Source organism: Raphanus sativus, chromosome 8, assembly GCF_000801105.2.
Source record: "Raphanus sativus cultivar WK10039 chromosome 8, ASM80110v3, whole genome shotgun sequence".
NCBI lineage: Eukaryota > Viridiplantae > Streptophyta > Magnoliopsida > Brassicales > Brassicaceae > Raphanus > Raphanus sativus.
Window position 1 is genome coordinate 12,625,247 of NC_079518.1, and position 22,491 is coordinate 12,647,737.

The 22,491-nt window shown below is 33.5% G+C and overlaps 2 protein-coding genes across 2 annotated transcripts; one reads left to right on the forward strand and one right to left on the reverse strand.

Annotated features, from left to right (window-relative positions):
- The first annotated feature begins 267 nt into the window (after nt 1-267).
- LOC108821377 (uncharacterized) lies at nt 268-1,405 on the forward strand. Its single transcript, XM_018594414.2, has one exon. The coding sequence runs from the start codon at nt 356-358 to the stop codon at nt 701-703; it is 348 nt and encodes a 115-aa protein (XP_018449916.1). The 5' UTR covers nt 268-355; the 3' UTR covers nt 704-1,405.
- Nucleotides 1,406-6,229: 4,824 nt separating this feature from the next.
- Nucleotides 6,230-9,715, reverse strand: LOC108822610 (potassium transporter 9). The gene is made up of 8 exons (XM_018595728.2): nt 9,364-9,715; nt 8,998-9,223; nt 8,680-8,925; nt 8,546-8,596; nt 8,037-8,465; nt 7,695-7,949; nt 7,042-7,564; nt 6,230-6,949 (listed from the first exon to the last, which is right to left on the reverse strand). The coding sequence occupies exons 1-8, from the start codon at nt 9,508-9,510 to the stop codon at nt 6,424-6,426; spliced, it is 2,403 nt and encodes an 800-aa protein (XP_018451230.1). The 5' UTR covers nt 9,511-9,715; the 3' UTR covers nt 6,230-6,423.
- Between the last annotated feature and the right edge of the window lie 12,776 nt (nt 9,716-22,491).

Below are 22,491 nucleotides of genomic sequence, written 5' to 3' on the forward strand. Positions count from 1 at the left end.
GAAGGACCTCCGACGCCGGCCAGGGGCACCAGACGTCGGGGGAAAAACGCGGCCGTCAAAGTAGGGTTTGGTTCGATGGGGTGGGTGTCGGGAGAGAAAGGGGTTTTTTGATTTTTTTGTAATAATGTTCTTTACTTTAAGATTTATTATGCTTGGCTAAAAAGAGTTGTATATTGTATTTATCCTAATTCTATAATATCAATTATTCTATTCATTTCATGCATATATACATACACTTATATATAGACACACATACGCTTGTATTATCAATTAGATTCTCTTCATCATAACACTCAACAACACTCTCGCTAACTCTCTATCTCTCTCTCCAATCTCCGACAAGTCCCATAAATAAATGACATTTTCCCGGCATATACCCGACGCCAAGATCTCCGTCTCAACCACCGTGACTAAGAAGCTCGACGTCCCAAATCCGCCGCCAAAGTGCTGCATCACGTGCCTTGCGAGACTCATCAGAAAAGTGAAGAGTAAGGGGAGGTTGCTGCTGTCGGCAACAGCGTCTCGGAGACAGCAGAGATCGCTGCAATGTCGGTATGATCCAATGAGCTATTCACTGAACTTTGACGGTGGCGCGTGTGGTACACTTGCTGATGATGAGGATTATTATTTCCGGTTCTATGCATTTTCTTCAAGATACGTTACTGCTAATACTATCAAGAAGAGACCACCTCTTTCCTCGTGACACCCTCTCCACCTCTTTACATGAATTCGTGTAATCTTATTTGTCATGTGACTTTTCTTTTTCTTTTTACTAAAAGCTAGTTTTAGTTAATTTTTTCTTTTTTAGATAATTTCCTATTTGGTGTTTTAGTTCGTACATTTTATAAATCTAAGTTTATTTTTATTAATTAAAGTGTAATTCTAATTATACGTATTGAAAGAAACTTCATTACGTTATAGTTTATTAGAATATCTCCAGAAATTTATAGGAATATTTAGCAATTAGAACAAAAATGAGAGTAAGGGAGAAAACGAAGACGTGGGGAGAACTAGTGGATTATGTGTCAACGGCAAGGGCGCCCCGCCCAAGACCCCTCTCTTCCTGGTTCGTTATGTTTTTCAGGCCACAATATATATGCTTTGGAGAGAAAGAAACGCTAGGAAACATGGAGAGAATCCACGCTCCACTGCAACCATGTACAGGACCATTGAGTCATTGACCGAGCGTTTCGAAATCGTCTCCTGTCGATGAATGAACTAAGAGTTGGACATTACCAAGACGGCCTCCAACAATGGTTTGGAGCTGTCTCTATAGTATAAGGCTATGTTGTTTTGTTTTTCTTTTGAGATAAGATTTTTGTCAAGATAGAAAGTCTAAATTTCAAAGTTTACACATGATGTAACACAGTTTAGTTTTCTTTTGAATCCAATTTAATATTTTATTCAAGAAAAAAAGAAAAGAAAACAAAGACATTTCGTGAACAGAAATAAACTTAAGTTCTTCTCTGTAATTGGTTCACTTGTTAATTATAGGGAAATTGCATTTAATATGTTAAAGTTTTATTTATGAGATATTTGTTATGTATTTTAAACCAATAGATATGATAATCTCATTCATAAGAAAAACATCGCATGTTAGTGTCACTGATTTCACTTTGGTGGACTAATGCATGCGCATGTTATTTTCTAAACATACGACAATATCAATTATTATATTCCTGAACCTATAAATGCATCCAATATAACATATGTTATATCTCTAACGCGGCACAATGAATCTGAAACATTCGGAAATGTATAATGTCTCGAACGGAGACTGAAAATTGAACCTTGAACTTATTGTAAAATATTTTTAAGTTTTCTGACGATTAACCATCAAATGGACAAAACCTCTGCCGTCCTTTTTTCCGTTGTTACTTGTAAGTCAATAAATTAATTAACACTACCGAGATAGAGCTTATCCTTATTTCTGGTAGCTTTGGTGTTTATCTTTTATTTATTGGTATTTATTTTACGATTAGATAAGTCCTAGCTAAGTTAGTTTTGAGTCAAGTATTGCTCTTAAATAAAGCAACGACATCTTATGTAAAATGGACGTTTTTGATTGAATTAGTATACAGAGCTTCTCATAGCTTCTCTTCTCCTTGTTTTTCAGGTATTCCACTGAGAAGACAAAAAGCTTAGATCGTTCTTCGGGTATTCATAGACTCAATGAAGCTCGATCTATCATCTTACGCTGCGCCGCGTTATAACCAAGGATTGAAAATTAGTACTATCATACTGATCGTTTAGCGAGGAAAATGTAGTGATTAGTCACTTAATAACACTACCTAGTATAACCTATTAAAAGTCATTTGTCAAAATGAATAAAACTATAACCTAATAACCATATGAGTGAATTATCATGTCACTATAAGCCACACAGGCCTAATATAAAAATATTAATATCATATGTCTAGCTAGCCGTAATTCTAACCAAATTTCTTCCAATGGAAACAAAACAGTTCTTAACTAAGGGAGTCAGTGTTCAACATATTTTCTTTGTAACAGAGTGAAAGTGACGTGCCATCACCACGACTACAAGATTTTCCCCAAAATTGGTTGGAATAATGTGCTTCAACTGTTTAGCTGTAACTGTAAGCATTAAATCGGTTAACCACCACCGGTTTGAACCATCTGGTAAAAGGCAATGTTTTGAAAACAGGACCGGACACCGACTCGGTGTAGTTACTAGTTAACTGGTTTGACCGGTTCAATCGGTCGAACCGGATTTTCTATCTATTGAAAAAATATATAATTATATATCTACATATAATACACTCTTTTTTTATTAACTAAAAATAAACAACAAACATAAATCTAAGATGTGAATACTATGTGAAGTGAATTGAAAAAAGCAAATAATTTACAGTTACAATTCTCATATTTATTTATTTTACAACTTACATCTCAAATTTTATAAATATGGCAAAATAAATATAGTATATATAGTATATGAGAATCAAAAATCAATTTTTACATTATTTCTTAAGTACATAAAAAATCAATTAAAATACTAATAGTTGAACATTAATTATTAAATATTAAATTTTAGCTAGTATAATAGAAAATACTTAATTATATGTTCATTTTTAAGAACCAGATTTTAAAATTAACCCGGATCACCGGTTTTACCGGTTTTCAGCCGGTTTTACCGGTTTTTCTCAAATCCGGATCTTAAACCGAACCGGACTCGGCTTCTTCAGCGAGTCACGGTCGGACCGGTTCTACCGGCCGGTCCGATCCGGTTTTCAAAACACTGGTAAAAGGGCTCACAACTTCTAGTACATGTAACATAATGTTTCTAGTTTTATGTATACATGCTAAGAAAACACAAGGATAACATTTGTGTTTTGCGCAGAGTAAAATATTTATTAAAAAACTTATATTTCATATTGTAAAATCTGATGATTTTTACATACATGTTTTTATGATCAAAATATATTTGATATTTATCTTTTTCTCAATATAGAATAATTAACTAACTATAAAAAAATGGTACACATAAAAAATATAGAAGTCCAAACCAAACAATTAAAATGTGATATCATTGATATTCCTATAATCATATATTAAGAGTTGTGAAAACATTTGATGTTATTTCTAAAGGAAAATTCAACCGTATATATATAGTAGGTATAGGTAGATTCTAGGATTGTTTGGAAATTTAAAATAATTAGCATTAATTATCTAGAAATTATATTTTATCATGATACATTGAACTAATATTTATGTAAATTTTCAATAATTACCACAAATATATTTGGCAAGTTGTTTTCAATGGTCGAAATTGTAGACTTCGTGACAAAGTATATTATTATCTTAAACTAAATTTACTATATAGAACTTCTTCAAAATTTTGTACCAAACTTAAAATTCTTTAATTTAGACTTACCAAAAGAGCTTGATTCTAAAATTGTGTATCACGAAAATTTGGTTCAAATTTTAGAATTTTTATTGTCTTCTAATGATAATAATACCGGCAGTTTATGATTGATCCTCTTTCAGCTCAATTGAAAAAAAAGAAATTTAAGCGACCTTAATTATAAATAATCCGAAATAAATAGTTTTTCTGATTAAACATGTTGATTGACAAATTTAAGATTTATATATGATCTAATTGTTTTTATATGTATACAATTTTTAATTGTTTATATAATCATCTATATGTTGGCCGATACATTTGAATATTTTCTTTCACTAACTTGCCATTAAATAAAAATTATATATTTTTGATTTTGAAGTTACACTAATTTTCAAAATATCATATTTTTACTTTCGTTTTGACAACGTAATATGGAAAATTAAAATATTAAAAAGACAATTACAAATTGAATTAAGCTTATAATCTGAAGTATATTTTGTTTTTCTTTGACAACGAAAGAATATTCTATTACTCAAACTTTAGGTGGTATAGGTAACTAAACCGGAATAGAACAACTAATAAAATAAAAAATTCTATGAAAAGACCTCGTAATCCTAGTTAAGAAGTCGGATATTTGTAGTATAGTTTGTTTATGAGACACATTAAGACAACATAAAATTTTGCAGCATGACTATTATTATACTTAAGGCCAAAATATAGAAAGATGATAGTAGGCCTAGGCAAAAAACTGGAACCGAATAATCGAACCGGAACCGAACCGGAACCGAACCGGAACCAAACCGAGGACCCTAAAATACCCAAATGGTTTCTATATTTCTATATCCAAAATAATCGAATCGAACTGGAACCGAACCGATAACCGAATGGGTACCCGAATATATAAAATATTAATTATATATACATATAACATAACTAAATATATATTAATAACTAAAAAATTTCTTATAAGAATCCAAAAATATCTGAAGATAATTACATTATTACAAAATATCCGAACCACTCGAACTATCCGAAAGTATCCGGATAATTTTATCCGAAATATCCAAAGTAATCCAAAATATCCAATTTTTGTTATCTAAATCATCATAGTTATTTGATATTTTATCCTAAATAACCAATATTTATCCGAAATATTTGAACTACCCAAACTATCCGAACCGGAACCAAATGAGAACCGAAATTATTTTGGGTAATTTCTGGTTCCTAGTTTTACAATCCAAACCGAACCCGAAACTATCTGAACCGAACCGAACCAAAAATAGGTCAAGTAATCAGTGGATCCTCTAACCCCCTATCCGAACTATCCAAAATATCCAAACCGAACCGATACCCGAAATACTGAGACCTAAATGATAGTATTATTTGTTTGCAACCGATAATTTGTACAGAATGAAAGTTAGTTTAACGTGATACATATCATTAACTAATATGAAATGTCATTATTAATGTTTTCTTAGACTACAAAAAACAATTAGGTAGGTACCAAAACTTTTTCTTAATCTTCAATGTACATTTCATAATTTAAGTTCTAAAGAATTGTGTTGCAAGGAAATATATTTGATAAATAAGTTTGTTTGGTAATAACAAAACAACTTAATTTCTGTATTACTCTTTATATAAGTTTCTGTAGGCAAGGAAAAGGAAGGCTTGAGAACCGAACAATATTCTTCTTTTTTGTTTATTAACAAAACAGTTTTGAATAGGTGTGTTTCTTTGCTAATTTTTTATCAAATCGTTTCTTTACTATTAATAAAAAAACTAACACTTAAAAAGTCATTACTTTATTACTTTCCAATTTATCGCAAAAGCATGCAATACTTAGGACATAATATATAGCAAACTTTGTTTTAAATTGATGTCCAAGTAATACGGACTAAGATTATATGTTACACTTTATAAAAAAAGTTATTATGTTGGATCACAATATAAATCAACCTTGAACCATTTAAAGAAAGTCTCATTTAGTGAGATCGTCGGGTATTAAGTTTATTATATACATTTATGTTTGAATTAATATAAGTTTTTCTAACAATTGGATTTTGGACATACTAATTTTTCAATTTATTATTATGTTACCACATAAGCCAAATTAATATCTCAATTAGATTTTGATGTGTGCGTACCTACCGGTTTTTATTTAGTTTTTATTAGTTTAGATTAAGTGATACCTAAAAAGCTCTTTTTAAATAATATAAAGAGATTGCAATTTTTTTAAATGTTTCTCCATTAATATGTAGAAAATATTTTTTTTTATATTTTCAAAATAAAAATATAATTACCTATACTAACCATCTTTTAACCAATAAAAAATAAATTAGAAAATTTTATTAATAAATTTTGCAATAAAACTATAAAATGATATTTATTTTGAAACAATTTTTTTTCTTACAAAAACAATTAAATTGAAACGGAAGGAGTATCATATCAAAGCCATAACAGTTTCTATCGCCTAGTCTTAACACTATCTTTTTTTCTTTTTTTTCTTTATTCCCCCTTTCTCTATACTTGTTTTACAATTTACATACAAAATAAACAAGCTAAACATAGAAGACTTGGCCAACGTTCAAAAGGGTTTCATGAGGAACATGCAAGATAACACTATTCTCCCTACAAATCTTAGCAAGAAACGCATAAATATAATCAATCGCTATCTTTTTGGGAAGCCATGATCCATTTCTTGCTTTCACCACAGTGTTTCCCATGATATGAACAACCCCTGATTCTTTACAAGTCTTTAGAAACTGCAATTCATCCTCCTCCTCCGCTTCCTCTTCGTCCACCGTGTTGTTCTGACTGAAACTCAGCCTATTATCAGCAGGAACTATCGTGTCTAATGTCGATACCGTGTAGTCCACCATCGATGAGAACTCATCAATGTTGTTGTTGTTATGGATCAAATCCTCTCTAGACTCTTGTGTATGGTTGAGTGAATAAGCGCTGCTGTATGTGCTTGAGTTTGAAGCTGGCTCCATCATAGTTTCGATTCGGATAAATGAGAAGAGATTGTTCAACAGCTTGTTTTCGAAATCATCATCTTTCCTATGTAGATCTTTGTAACCATACCTGTTTCAATGGTCTTTTAAAACTCCTTGGACACACTTACAAGTTGCCAACAATAATGCTCTGAAAGAACATAGAAGAAGCTAGGACATTACCTGGCTACACAACGGAACATTCTGAACGTCTTTGGTCCAATCCTCTTGACAAGAAACCTCTCTTCTTCAGGGACAGTGTAAACCGGAAGGTACTTGACGCAAACAAAGACAACAACCGAGTGAATAGCAGGCAAGTTAGTGATGAAATGAGAGAAGATATGAGGGACGCCACTCGCTAACTCCGTGTAGACCAACCCTATCCCAGGGACACGAACAAGCCCGAGACTAGGACCGAGGCCAAGTATCCAACTCATGGAGACTTTACTATGCACTTCAAACTCATACTTCTTGACGGTTGCGTAATGCCAAACCGACATTACAAGAAGAGAGATGGCTGCTATGATGAGTGGAACCCATCCTCCTTGATTTATCTTCCATGTCACAGCCGAGAAGTAAGACAACTCCACACCTAGTGAGAGGACTGCGAATATAAGGACAAGGATCCAGTGACACCTCCACACGAGCAGCATGATCAGGATCATTAGTAATGTTGTCGCAAGCATCACGAGGACAACAGCAGTCCCTAAGATATACACAAAAAAAAATTAAGATGCAAAGCCAAATAACCAAAAAAAATATTTTAAAAATAACAATAACATTATCCAAAAAAGTTAAAATAAAATATAAACATTTATGAGACCTCTACATCTTACCGTATGCATTTCCTATTTGGCTCTGGTTCTTGAAACTAGCAGTGACGGCGATGCAGCCGACCATGAGTATCCAGTTAATATCAGGACAATAGATCTGTCCAAGGAACTTCTTGGAAGTATGAACAATTTTAACACGTGGGAAACATCCATGAGAGACAGCCTGCTTGATTATAGAATAAGTCCCTGAGATTGTAGCTTGGCTCCCAACGATAGCAGCTCCTGTGGCCACTACAAACATTGGCCAGTACACACTATCTGTAGAGTTTTCAAAACCAAAAGAGAGTTGTGAGTGTTTTGTAAAATAGCACTATGTATGTATGACTTCAAGATGAGAGGACAGACCAGGCATAGATGCATAGAATGCGTCTTTGTAATGATCTTTGTTGTTCACAAGATAAGCAGCTTGTCCACAGTATGCAAGTAGAAGACAAGGGAACACAAAGAATGTGAAAGCGAGCTGTATGGCCAGTAAAGGGAAGTAAGCAATGTCTGCGTATAGAGCCTCAGTGCCTGTTATGCTGAGAAGAATACCACCTAGCGATATCCAACCATCTAGTCCTCTTCTTTTGAAGTATAAGTAGATATACGTCGGCGAAAACGCTTTCAAGACGCTTGTGTCGTGTTTGCAGATGTTGTACATTCCAGTGGCTCCAATGAAGAGGAACCAAATGAAGACGATGGGAGCAAAGAGCCATCCTACTTTGTCAGTACCATAGTGTTGCATACTGAACAGTCCTATTAAGATGATGATAGACACAAGCACAACAATATCTGCAGAAAACAAAAAGCAACATAGAAAAGTGAGCAAAAACTAATCCGAACCGGAATATGGTATCACCGTGAAACGTTACCGCTGCTCATCTTTGGACTGATGACTTTGATCCCACCAGTAGCTGAAAGAACTGTTCAAAGAAGGTTCTGTAAGCTAAAGAGTTTTTTAGTGAACTTAAAAAATAAAAATAGAAAAGGGAAGAAGCTAGTTTACCTGAGATAGCTGGGGTTAAGATACCATCACCAATCATCATACAAGTTCCGAGAAGAACAATGAACAGAAGAGCTTTCTTTCTTGATTCTTTACTCTCCAACCACTTCTTTGTTTTAGCAGCAAAAGATCCTTCAGGTAGCAAAGTTCGACTATAAGTAGTGAGATCCTCATCGCTGCGTTGCTGATTCGGTATTAGCTTCACTTTAGCATGTCTACAAAGCAGCGAGTATATTGCTAAAGTCCCACCTGCACACAAACATTTGAGTATGAACTAAACCGGTTTGGTTTAAAACAATATTGAGTCATGCTTAGCTTTACCTTGACCATTGTCATTAGCTTTGCAGACAATGATGACATACTTGATGAGAGGTATAAGCAGAAGAGAGTAAATGATCAAAGAAAGAGCTCCAATTACATCTTCACTATCACTGATTCCATCAGGGAATGTATTGTAGAACACATACAGTGGAGAAGTCCCTAAATCTCCGTAAACTATGCCTAGACTTTGGAATGATAGTCTCAGTAGCATCAACATCGACAGGCCCTGATCAAAAAAATTTAAACTTTATAACTTTCTCAAACTCTATATACGGAAACTGAAACAGAGTAACCACTTAAACAGAGTAGGTATTAAAACAGAGTAACCATTAGAATCAAACTCTTTTGTATAGAGAAAGAGAATACCTTTTCTCTGTACATGTTCTTGAGCTTATTAGCTTCTTCATCCATGGGTTGATCAAGTTTCTGCTCTAGCTCCCACATAGCTCCGACGTGTCTTTCTTCTATCGTGTTTTCTCCTTCTGTTGCATATCCTTCTACCCTTTCTGCCATCTTTTGGTAACAACAGAGCTCGAGTTTTCCTGCCCCTTAAGATTGATTCCTGCACCTAGAAATCGATAACCATTTGGAGCAGTTTCGCCTCAGATGAGACCAGAGTTGAAACCTTTTCTTTTGTGCCTTTTCTGAGTAAGGAGAAGCGGTTTTGAGTTATTACAGAATAATAATTGATGTCTTATCAACTTTGGTTCTTTGGATAAAGGCTACACCAAAAGAGCCTCACATTTGTGAAGAAAGGGACCCTCCTCTTATCATAATAATTGAAAGAAAATAAAATTAGAATCGGCTAATCAAAATCAGAAAAGAAAAAAAAAAGAATCTTTGAAAACTATGTTTTAGATTACGCGAAGAGAACACGGTCTGAAAGAACTATGTTGTTTTTCTTTACTTATTTATTTAATTTGTTTCAGATATTGACAACAGACAGTGAAAAAACGAAGAAGAGAGGTGCAGACAAAAAACGATGACTTATGACGCCGCTGACAAAATTGAAGATGAGTGGACAGACGAGCAGTTTTAACTCTCTTTCTTTCTTTCTCTTTAAGTTTCTGTTTCAGTTTTTTACTTTTTGTTGAAATATATACTTCTGTTTCAGATTGTGACGTATGACATATCCAACTTTGCATAAAAACAAACGAGGAAGAAAAAAGAATAAGGAAACTACAAATTAAATTTCATCTTTCTCAATTCTTTTTTGAATGACCTGAAAGTGATCGGCACTTTACGCTCGACTAATCTCCTAGACTGGGCGCAGTAGTTGATAATACGAAGATATGACATAAACCCGTCTTCCCAATTAAAATCAAAGTAGGAACCATGGTAAAGGGATTATCATGTAACCATGTTTGGCCTAAAGGTGAAAACTATAAGAGATATATGTAAATACTTTAAGTTAAGACCCTCTGTTGTAATTACTAGTACTTAGTATACCCTAATCTCTCTGCTATACATGTATTTATACGCTTCCCTTGTCTAATAAGAAAGTATCTTTACCACAATCTATATGGTATCAGAGCTTACGCTCCTACAAACCTAAAAATCTTCTCCTCTTTTTCTCAAAGCCGCCATCATGAGTTCCTCCACAAACACCAATGAAGTTGTCTCTCTCAACACCAATACCATCCTCAACATCAACATGTCCAATGTGACAAAACTCACAAGTACCAACTACTTGATGTGGAGTCTCCAAGTGCATGCCTTGCTTGATGGCTATGCACTCGCCAAACACCTTGATACCGCAGCTGTCATACCAGAGGCTACGGTCGATGCTGCTGATGGGGTTACTGAAAACCCTGAGCTCGTTCGCTGGACAAGGCAGGACAGATTGATCTACAGCGCTCTTCTTGGAGCAATCTCACCATCCATTCAGACGACTGTCTCTCGGACCACTACTGCTGCTCAGATCTGGGAGAAGCTCTCTGAAACGTACGCCAAACCAAGCAGGGGACATATCAAACAGCTTCGTGATCAACTGCGCTTCTTCACCAAAGGTACCAAGACCGTTGATGAGTATCTCCAGGGAGTTGTCGCAAAGCTGGATCAACTTGCCATCCTTGGAAAGCCGTATGATCATGAGGATCAAGTTGAAATTATTCTCGGTGGGCTCCCTGAAGAGTACAAGAATGTTGTTGACCAAATTGAAGGCAAAGACACGGCTCCAAGCATCACTGAGATACATGAGAGACTTCTCAACTTTGAGGCAAAGCTTCTCAATACCAAGGAGACATCGTCGGTGATCGTCCCTGCCTCAGCGAATGCGGTTCAACATCGCAACTACAACAATGCTCGTCCCTCCAACAACTCCAACAATCGCAGGAGTAACAACAACTACGTCCACGATGGTAACCGTCAAGCTGCTACAATGCCACACCGCCCTGAGACTCGAGCTTTCAGACCATATTTGGGCAAATGTCAAATCTGCCACACGCAAGGTCATAGCGCCAGGCGTTGTCCTCAGTTTCAAGCAGCTCAGCCTCTTATGAATCAGCAGCAGACCACACCCTTCCTCCCTTACCAGCCGCGCGCAAACATGGTGATGAACGCTCCGTACACTGCAGCCAACTGGCTCCTTGATTCCGGGGCAACACACCACATCACCTCTGACCTCAACAACCTCTCCATGCATCAACCATATCAAGGCAACGATGATGTTCTCATTGCTGATGGTTCGATATTACCGATCTCTCATATGGGTTCCTCTTTACTTCCAACACATACTCGTGATTTATCACTACAGAAAATACTATGTGTTCCTAATATTAATAAGAACCTGATATCGGTTTATCGTCTCTGCAATACTAATGGAGTTTCGGTTGAATTTTTCCCTGCTTCTTTTCAGGTGAAGGACCTCAGCACGGGTGTCCCATTACTCCAAGGAAGGACTAGGAATGAGTTGTATGAATGGCCTGTCTCTCTGTCTCAAGCCAAGGCCATGGTTACTGCATCAAATCCTAAAACTTCTCTTCTCTCGTGGCATTCTCGGCTCGGCCACCCTTCTTTTTCAGTTTTAAACACTATTATTTCTCAGTTTTCTTTACCTCTTTCATCTACCAAACAGAAACACTTATCTTGTTCTGAATGTTTAATTAATAAGAGCCATCGTTTACCTTTTACACACTCTACAATTACTTCCCATCGGCCCCTAGAGTACATTTTTACCGATGTCTGGTCATCTCCCATTACATCGGTCGACAACTTTAAGTACTACATCGTACTGGTTGATCACTACTCCAGATACACCTGGCTTTACCCACTTAAAAAGAAATCCCAAGTAAAAGAGGTCTTCATTGCCTACAAAGCACTTGTTGAGAACAAGTTTCAGACCAAAATCGGCACACTCTTTTCTGATAATGGGGGCGAGTACATAGCATTGCGTGACTTCCTGGCACAGCATGGCATTACTCACCTTACGTCACCACCACACACGCCACAACATAATGGTATGTCAGAGAGAAAACATCGCCACATTGTTGAGACCGGCCTTACACTCCTCTCTACGGCGTTGTTACCAAAAGAGTACTGGACTTATGCTTTCTCTGCTGCAGTCTATCTTATTAACAGACTCCCGACACCACTTCTGAACATGTGCTCGCCATTCTACACTCTCTTTGGTACCACGCCAAACTATGAGAAGCTGCGAGTGTTTGGGTGCTTATGCTTCCCGTGGCTACGCCCCTACACTGCTCACAAACTTGATGATAGATCAGTCAAATGTGTCTTCCTTGGATATTCTCCGACACAAAGTGCGTATTATTGTCTTCATGTCTCCACTGGTCGAATATATACCTCACGGCATGTTACCTTTGATGAGAGTGTGTTCCCGTTTCCCTCACTATCATCAGAGCGCAACTCAGCCGGTGTAGAAGAAGCTCCCCCTACCTCGTCTCCTCTGTTTACACCAGCCACGACAGTGCCATTATACAACTCGGGACACCCAAGCTCGAGCCTTCACCAGCCTGCAACCGTGCTTACGCCTACGCCACCTACACAGGTATTGCCTTCTAATCCTTTACATCTATCTTCTGCATCTCCCTCAGAGCCCACTGCTCCTTCTCAAAATGAGTCTAACCCGACTCAGCCTCCCCTTGCGCCAACAGAGCCCACTGCTCTACCACCAAATGAGTCGCAACCCACGACTCAGCCTTCACCACCATCAAATACAAATCCCTCCCCATCTGCCGTGCCTTCTCAGCCTACTGAACCACAAAATTCATCACTACAACAACCACAAAACATCCACAAAATGAAAACTAGAGCCAAAAATAAAATTTCAAAACCGGTTCAGAAACTAACACTTTCAGTTGCAGGAAAGAAAAGATTGGATTCAGAACCAACTACAATAACTCAAGCACTCAAAGATGATGAATGGCGAGGTGCAGCGATCTCAGAGTTTGATGCTCATATCAAGAATCACACATGGGACCTGGAACCACACACGAACCAACACAATATCATTGGCTGTAGATGGCTCTTCTCTACGAAGTATTTTCCAAATGGTCAGAAACGTTGCCGCAAAGGTCGTCTCGTCGCCAAAGGCTACACACAACAACATGGGATAGATTATGATCAGACATTCAGTCCCGTCATCAAATCAACGACGATCAGGACTGTTCTACAAGTTGCGACTACAAAATCTTGGCCGATTAAGCAGCTGGATATCAACAATGCTTTCCTTCAGGGTGACCTCACCGAAGTTGTCTACATGATGCAGCCTCCGGGCTTTGTTGACAAAGATCGTCCGACTCATGTCTGTCGTCTGCGCAAACCTATCTACGGCCTCAAACAAGCTCCCCGCTCCTGGTATCTTTCGCTTAAACAGCACCTCCTCAACACTGGCTTCGTAAACTCAACTGCTGATGCGTCTCTCTTTGTTCACGTCCTCAACGGCAACATCACTTATGTTCTTGTTTACGTTGATGACATCATCGTCACCGGCAACAACTCCACACTGGTCTCACGGGTCCTTACTGAGTTTGCTCAACGCTTCTCCATCAAAGATCCCACCGAATTGAACTACTTCCTTGGCATTGAAGCCACCCGCACTGCGAATGGTCTACATCTGATGCAGCGCAAGTATATCACAGAACTTCTCCATCGAGCCAACATGTCAGACGCGAAACCCGTTGCCACACCCCTACCTGCATCGCCAAAACTCACACTTAATGGAGGTACTCTTCTCAGCGATGGGTCTGAATACCGGTCTATAGTTGGGAGCCTACAATATCTTGCATTCACAAGACCCGATATAGCTTACGCTGTCACACGCCTCTCACAATTCATGCACAAACCGACCAGCGATCACTGGCAGGCCGCAAAGCGAGTCCTCCGCTACCTTGCCGGTACACGCTCCCATGGGATCTTTCTCCATAAAAACTCAAGCTTCACACTTCATGCTTTTTCCGATGCCGATTGGGCAGGAGACACTGATGATTTTGTCTCCACCAATGCCTACATTATCTACCTTGGTAAAAATCCCATATCATGGTCATCAAAGAAACAGAGAGGTGTCGCTCGCTCATCCACGGAAGCAGAATATCGTGCTGTAGCCAACACGGCGTCTGAGGTAACATGGATATGCTCCTTACTCTCTGATCTTCATCTCTACCTACCAGTACCTCCGGTTATCTACTGCGACAACGTGGGTGCCACTTATCTCTGCGCTAATCCGGTTTTCCACTCAAGGATGAAACACATCGCCTTGGATTACCACTTCACAAGGAATATGATTCAGGCTGGTCAGTTTCGCGTACAACATGTCTCAACACGGGATCAGCTTGCCGATACGTTAACCAAGCCCCTCGCAAGAAATCACTTCCAGTTGGCATGTTCCAAGATTGGAGTGAGCTCAGTCCCTCCATCTTGAGGGGGCGTATAAGAGATATATGTAAATACTTTAAGTTAAGACCCTCTGTTGTAATTACTAGTACTTAGTATACCCTAATCTCTCTGCTGTACATGTATTTATACGCTTCCCTTGTCTAATAAGAAAGTATCTTTACCACAATCTATAAAAACATCCTTTTATGGCAAAAAAAAAAAATCGAACTAGGACATAGTAAAACCGACTTCAAGCGTCTACTATCCCAATGGACTGTTAGTACCTTTTTCATGTTTATTGCCAAATTAATCATAAAATTCTAAGAGAAATTGTTACTAATACCATAAATTAAATGTCATTTTTCAAAAATACCATCAATCAGAAAATATATTAATATTTTCGTTTAAATTTTAGTAATTATTGGTTAAGGTTTAATATTAGAGAGTTGGAGTTGTGTTTATAAATGTTCTATAAATATTTTTGAAGATTAATTTAGTGTTGTTTTATCATAAATTTAGAGTATTTATAAAAATAATCATCCGTTTATAATAAATTTGAAAAAATGGTATGAAATTTGTGGTAGAATTGAAAATTTTCCATTTTTTCGATATGTTTGTTTATTTTCCTTTTGTTCAAAATAAAGTTTTCTGTTTATCTTCCATTTTTAGATATGCTTGTTTATTTTCCATTGTCTTTGCATTCATTTACCTGACGTATGCCGCACAACTTTTAGAATCATGTACCAGGATGTTTTTTAGTTTACTATTTATCTATTTATTTATTGGTACGACCAGTTTAACTCTCTTTCTTTCTCTCTCTCTCTTTTTCCTCTGTAAGTTTCTGTTTTAATATTTTTGTTTCGGTATTAACTGTTTCCTTTTTCGATTGTTGAAACTTGAAATGTGTACTTTTTTTTAAAAAGAACTTGAAATGTGTACTTCAGCTTCAGATGGTGACGCGTATGGCATATCCATCTTTGCATAAAAACAAACGAGGAAGAAAATATAGAAGGAAACTACAAGTTAAATTTCATATTTCTCATGTTCGTTGCCAAAGCAATCATACTTAAATTTTAGATATGTTTGTTTATTTCCGTTGTCTTTGCATTCATTTTCCTGACATATGCCGCCCAACTTTTAGAATCATGTACCAAGGTACTTTTTACTGTTTATTTGTTTATTTATTGGTATGAAAGTGATGGCTTGAAATACTGTGGAAGTTGAATAAGATTTGATGAAAAATTGTTCGGCAGAATATGAGTAAAAAGGTTATATTTATATGATCAGATTTCAATTTTTCGTTAAGTTTGGTAGCAGATGTTATAACAGAAAAAAAAACTATCACACTGTATTATATGGTCAGATTTAAATCTTCATTAAGTTAGGAAAACAAAGACTACTGTACCAAATAAAGAAGTATATTTCTATTGATTCAGCAAGTAGTTATGGTTTATGACGTCCGCAGTATATATATACATATATTTGTATTAAGGACTTTTGCTAAGAACCTTTGCAATAATCATGCTCTTATGGTTTATGAGTAGTGGATGACAAATCTATATTATTAAAAGAGAAGTACAAAATAAAAAATACTTTTTAGTTTTACTATTTATTTTCATTAAAAATTCATTAAGTTTTTACTGAATTTATATTTAATTATATTTGTCTTTTCTTAATTTAAATAATAAATCTAAGCATTTAATATTTTCTATTAACATATTAAATATTTTAATATTTATTAGTAATAAATAATAAAATAAAAAACACACATCATAATCAATTTATATAGCATATAAATAAAATATAAAATAACTTATTCATATAGTTTTTGTTCATATAAATAACTTATTCATATAAATAAAATATAAATAACTTATTCATATAAATAAATATAAAATATAAAAATATAAAATATTTTTTGTTCAAAAAAAAACTTATTCATATATTATTAGTATAATGCTTTCATAATATAAGTCCAATTAGCTATAAATATATTATTGGTATATATGATACACTCTGATATAATAGACGGTTAAAAACACAAAATATAATTATTCAAAAGTAATAAATAAAATTGTTATATCTTAAATGTTATATTAACAATTATGTAATACATATTAATATATATATATATATTTTTTTTTTCTAGAAATAAACAAAAACAACAGAAGATTATTTTTATTTAACAAATTTATTTTAATAGAAATTATAGTTCTAAATATTTTTTTATATTTTATGTATTTATAAATTTATTTTCTTTTTGTAAGGGATGCTAAGATTTTGGAATTGGAAAATATTATGACCCACCTCCATATTATTCTAATTAGAAAATTTAAAATTTAAATCTGAATATTTATTAAACTTTTAATTTTTATTATAACTGCAAAGATTAATTTTCAATCTAAATTTATATTTAAATATTACAAATAAATCATTTAACACAAAAAAAACTAAAAACATAAAATAAATATATATCTACCCGGTCGTGCGGGTCAAGATCTAGTATTAGTTATTGCTGGTGATGGATTATGAATTCATATTAAAATTAATTGGTTAAACGCAAACAAATTATTAAAACAATATATGATTTTGAATAAAGTGTGAATCATTTCGATTGTTTCTAGTTGATTTTAAGGTTATGACTAGATTTTGATCGGCGATTAAAAAGCACGGATATGTTTTCATTTATTAAACCAAAATTGATTTATAAATTACCATTATTTATGTTTTTATTATTTGTTTTTTCTCTTCAAAATAAAAAATAGAATAAATATTTGGTCAAGAGTGATTTGCATGAATTTATAACTTTTTATTAGAGAACATATAATTTTAAAGTTTTTTGAAAATAAGTTTTGAGTTTTAAGAAGTTTTCTCATACCCGACCCAAATCTGGCTGAATTGGTAGACTCGTATTTTGTATATAATCCAATTCAGATTTAATGAAAAAATCGTTAATTTAAACTCCGATAGAACCCGGTAAAAATCCAAAAATTCGCTATTAACCTGTGATCTGATACCAATGATCCAATAAAACATAAAATCTCTGGTAGTATTTTATTTTTCTATTAAATTAATCATATACTTTTTAATATTACATAAACTTGTGGTCTTTAAACTTTGATGATATGTTTATTATGTCATCCAATAAAAAAATAATAAAGAAACTTATTAATATGACAATATTAGTTTATTTATGTTATTAATAACCTATTATAAGTTTGTATTTTTTACTTTTTTTTTACATTTAAAATTAACTTTATGATACATGGATTTGAGAAATCAACTTTATGATGTCATTATGTTTCTTTGATTAATTTAGTTTCAAAACATATATGTCTAATATTTGAATTTAAAATATTTATATTAAATAAAAGTAATATTATAAGTATGCATAATCCCATTATTTATTGATCTGTTTAAATATATATATATATGCAGGTCCAAAACCAAATGACTCAAATGTCATCAGTAAATTTTATTAATTATTTGTAAAAGTAAAGATATTTTTGAAAAAAATGAATTTTTTATTAAGAGCATAAAATGAGAATAGTCTCCTTTTAATGGTATATCCCCTATATATTAATTGAGAAACATTTCGGAAATTAGAACCTTAGTTTTGTATTAATTAAAAAAAGCTCCTATCCTACATGTCATTCAATTAGAATGTTCAATTATCCTACGTGTCATGATTATATTGAAATTGAAAAAATGAATGGTCCAATTTGATTTATTTATGTTGCTAGAGAAATTAAATGAGACCTATGATATCATATCATAGCTTTTGCATATGTTTATATGATATCATATCATATCTCCGACATCCTCGCTTCTACCAGCCGGAAACTCGCCGATTTTGCAACCTCCTTATCCCTCCCCTTCGAGTTTCATCCCATGTCGGCGTAATCGGAGACGTGACCGATCCGAGTCGAGGCCCGGCGAGGCTGTGGTGGTTCACTGGATCGATGCAGCACCGGTTATACGACGTCACCAGGAGCTATCTCGATGCCGTGGAAATCATACGGAGGCGGAAACCGAGTATGGTGACGGTGATGGAGCAGGAACTGAGCTGCAACAACGATGGAGGAGGAGGATGCGGTGTTGTTCGACGCGCTTGATCCGGTTTTCAAAACCATGGCGACGATGATGGAGGAGGAGGCATGGTTTTCAAAACCTGACCGGACCGGCCGGTCGGACCGGTCCTACCGTAAATTGTTAAGCTAACCGAGTCCGGGTCGATTTAAATTAAACCGGCTAACTCAGTTAAAACCCGGCTAAACCGGCGACTCGGGTCCGTAAAGAAAACCGGTTCATCAAAATATTAAATGTCGTTTACTAAGTTTGATATAGAAATTGTAACTTCCTGATTTGATTACAAATTCTTATCTTTTTGTTTGAAAATCCAAATCATTTATTTCCTTTTATATTTTTTTTATATATTTTTTTCCTTCTCTTCATTATACACATCTATAACAATAAATTATTATCCACTAATGTTCATGTCTATTATAACTTATATGTATACCATCGTGGTCACGCGTAAAACTATAGTGATCACAAACATTATTATTTAATAATTATTTTAATTCTATGTTTCATTTATAAATTATAACATCAAAGATTCATCCTTTCGATGGCTTTGTGTATCTTCATGTTTTATTTCAAATAATTTACATGGAAAAAAAGAAGAAAAAAAATTATAACATCAAAGGTTTCTAGGTGTCCTCTCCGGTTATCAGATTTTCACTTATGTATATGTATATATATATATATATATATATATAACAAAAATCACTGAAAACCCGGTTGAACCGATTGGACCGGTCCGACCAATCGCCCAGTGATAGTTCCAAATCAGTGACCGGTCCGGTTTTCAAAATATTGTGAGATATTCACGGTGGAGAAGATTGTGCTTGCGATGGAGATAAGAAACATTGTCGGAGGAAAAAGGAGGAGGGTGGTAAGGTGGAAAGAGGAGCTGAATCGGGTCGGGTTTAGACCCATTTCGCTTCGGGAAAAAACAAATTTGACTAAATATGAATATTGCCTTATTAGAAGAAACAATAAAAGATTATTAACTTAATGCACGTAAATTAAATGTTAAATATACACGTTCTGCGTTTAGACACTAGATACACGAATTAGTGGAAACTTAGCCAATATGTAGTTACGGAAAATCTTTATCACCAAGGCAAAAATTAATTACATTTATTTGGGAATTAAGGAAAATCTTTATCAACCCAGAAAAATCTTAGTAACTAATGGTAAAAATTAACGACATGGACCTGGAATAAGACCAGCACCCATTAAACATATAATAAAAAATAAGCATAGAACAATTTTAAATTTTATATCATTAAAAGAAATTAAAATATCACATTTATTATATAATAAAAATAGATTTTTTCTTATAAGTTATATTTGGAATTTTTTAAAGCAACTATAAACTACAGAATTATTAAATATCTCACTCTATTTTTTATGATCAATGGCTTAATTGTTTTGTTATAACAAGATACAAATGATCATAAAGTCGTATTAACATCAATTTATATATATATATATATATATATATATATATATATATATATATTATTTTAATATTGTTTAGTTAAACTATTTACATGTAAAAATATATAAATATGTTAATTTTGAGATTGCATTGAAAAAGTATTGGTACCTTGGTATTTTAGTTTTAAAATTTTCATGGAAAAATATAACATCAAAAATGTTGAGATTAATGGTTTAAATTTTTTGTTACATCAAATATACAAACATTAATAAACCATGTGAGTGAGAAGTCTTAATAATAAATATTTATATTAAAAATATAATATATTTATTCAATATCATTTAAATTTATTATATACCATATACAATAAACAAAATAATTATTTCGATTTATTTACCATAAAATTATTGTAAATAAGAAAAAGGTATTATTTGTGTGATTACCCTGATCTCAAATATTAATTGATTAAAACTATTACTTTTGCAAGTGTAAAATTTTATTAATTAATATTTTCGAAAATCTTACAAGAAATCAATAAAACAAAGATTTATGTAGAAGTAATTAAAATCGAGTTATTTTTGGGTTTACCCCCTAAGGTGAATTTCTAAGTTTATCAACCAATACTACTTTGTTATTTGATATTTGATATTTGATATCTTTTAAAAAGGAAAACAAAATAATAAAGAATTTAATTATATATTGTTTTCAAAATAAAATAAAAATAAAAAACCTAAAAATAGTAATAGTTGCAAGAAAACAATTGTTAACGCCGTCACCACAATACTAAACCATAAACCCTAAATCATAAACCCTAAATCCTAAATCTTTGGGTAAATCCTCAAATTTTGGGTAAATCTTAAATCCTAAAAACATTAAAAATGAAGTCCTAATAACACTAAACCATAAATCCTAATCAATAAACCCTAAACCTTTGAGTAACCCTTGAATTAATGATAAACTCTAGGGTTCATAGTTTACCAAAGGATTTAGGGTTTAGTGATTACGATTTAGGTTTAGTGTTATTAGGATTTCATTTCTAATATTTTTAGGGTTTAACATTTACCCAAACTTTTAGGATTTACCCAAGAGTTTAGGGTTTAAAATTTATGGTTTAGGGTTTAGTATTGTGTTAACGGTGTTATCAATATTAGTTTATTTTTTTAAATTATTACTATTTTAGGTGTTTTAATATTTTTATTTAAAATATATAATATAAATTAATTTTGTTTCCTTTTTTAAAAGTTATCAAATATGAGATAACCAAATATTATTGGTTGATGAACCTAGAGATTAATCCTAGAAAGTGAACCTAACGAGAACATAGATTGCACAAAGGTTCATCCTAGGGAGTGAACCTAAGAAAACATAGATTGCACAACAAATTTCCTTTGCTAACCCTAACTCTCCTTTCTATTCGTTACAACACCGACAAAGAATATATGAAAATGTCGATTGACAATCTGAAATGGTGATGGTTTTTAAGTCTATCCCATTTTTTCGTAAATGGGTATAGAATAGTTTTTAATGATTAAGTAAGTGAGCCACGTACATAGTAAAATGTGTTTTGGTTTAAAATTTATTGCATACACAAATTTAATATGAACTATCATCATTTTGTTTTAAATTTTGTTAAATATAGTATTGGGCGAAAAAATCCAAATACAAATTCCGAACCAAATCACGATCCAAATAAGTAGTACTGAACTTTAACCAAAATTGGTTAGATATCCAAATGGGTTCAAAATTTCAGGATATCTGAATATATCTAAACCAGATTTATATACTTAAATATATTAATTATTTAAATTTAATATCTAAATTAATATACAAAATATATAAGATTTTTCTAAGTTGATTAAAATACTTTGAAATGTATACAAAATAGTTACAAGTACATGTTTAAAATAGTTAAAAGATATTTAAAATAGCTAAAAGATATTTAAAATACCTAAAATACTTAAATTATCTATTTATTTCTTATCAAAATATTTAAGCTAAACAAGTTTTTATGTTAAGTTTAAGTATTCTGGCATACATTATTAAAATTTATATGTTACATATTATTTTTATTTTTATATTTGAAAAATTTAAGAATATATAAACTTTAATTTTCGGAATAAATTAGATATGTTATATAAACCCAAACCCGA

Bases quoted from the DNA above. Each gene is read 5' to 3' on its own strand.
- LOC108822610 (XM_018595728.2), bottom strand. From the start codon at position 9,510: ATGGCAGAAAGGGTAGAAGGATATGCAACAGAAGGAGAAAACACGATA. The intron at 8,926-8,997 runs GTAAAGCTAAGC...GTTTGTGTGCAG, and splicing joins AGCTAATGACAATGGTCAAG to GTGGGACTTTAGCAATATAC. The intron at 7,950-8,036 runs GTCTGTCCTCTC...AAAACTCTACAG, and splicing joins ATTCTATGCATCTATGCCTG to ATAGTGTGTACTGGCCAATG.
- LOC108821377 (XM_018594414.2), top strand. From the start codon at position 356: ATGACATTTTCCCGGCATATACCCGACGCCAAGATCTCCGTCTCAACC.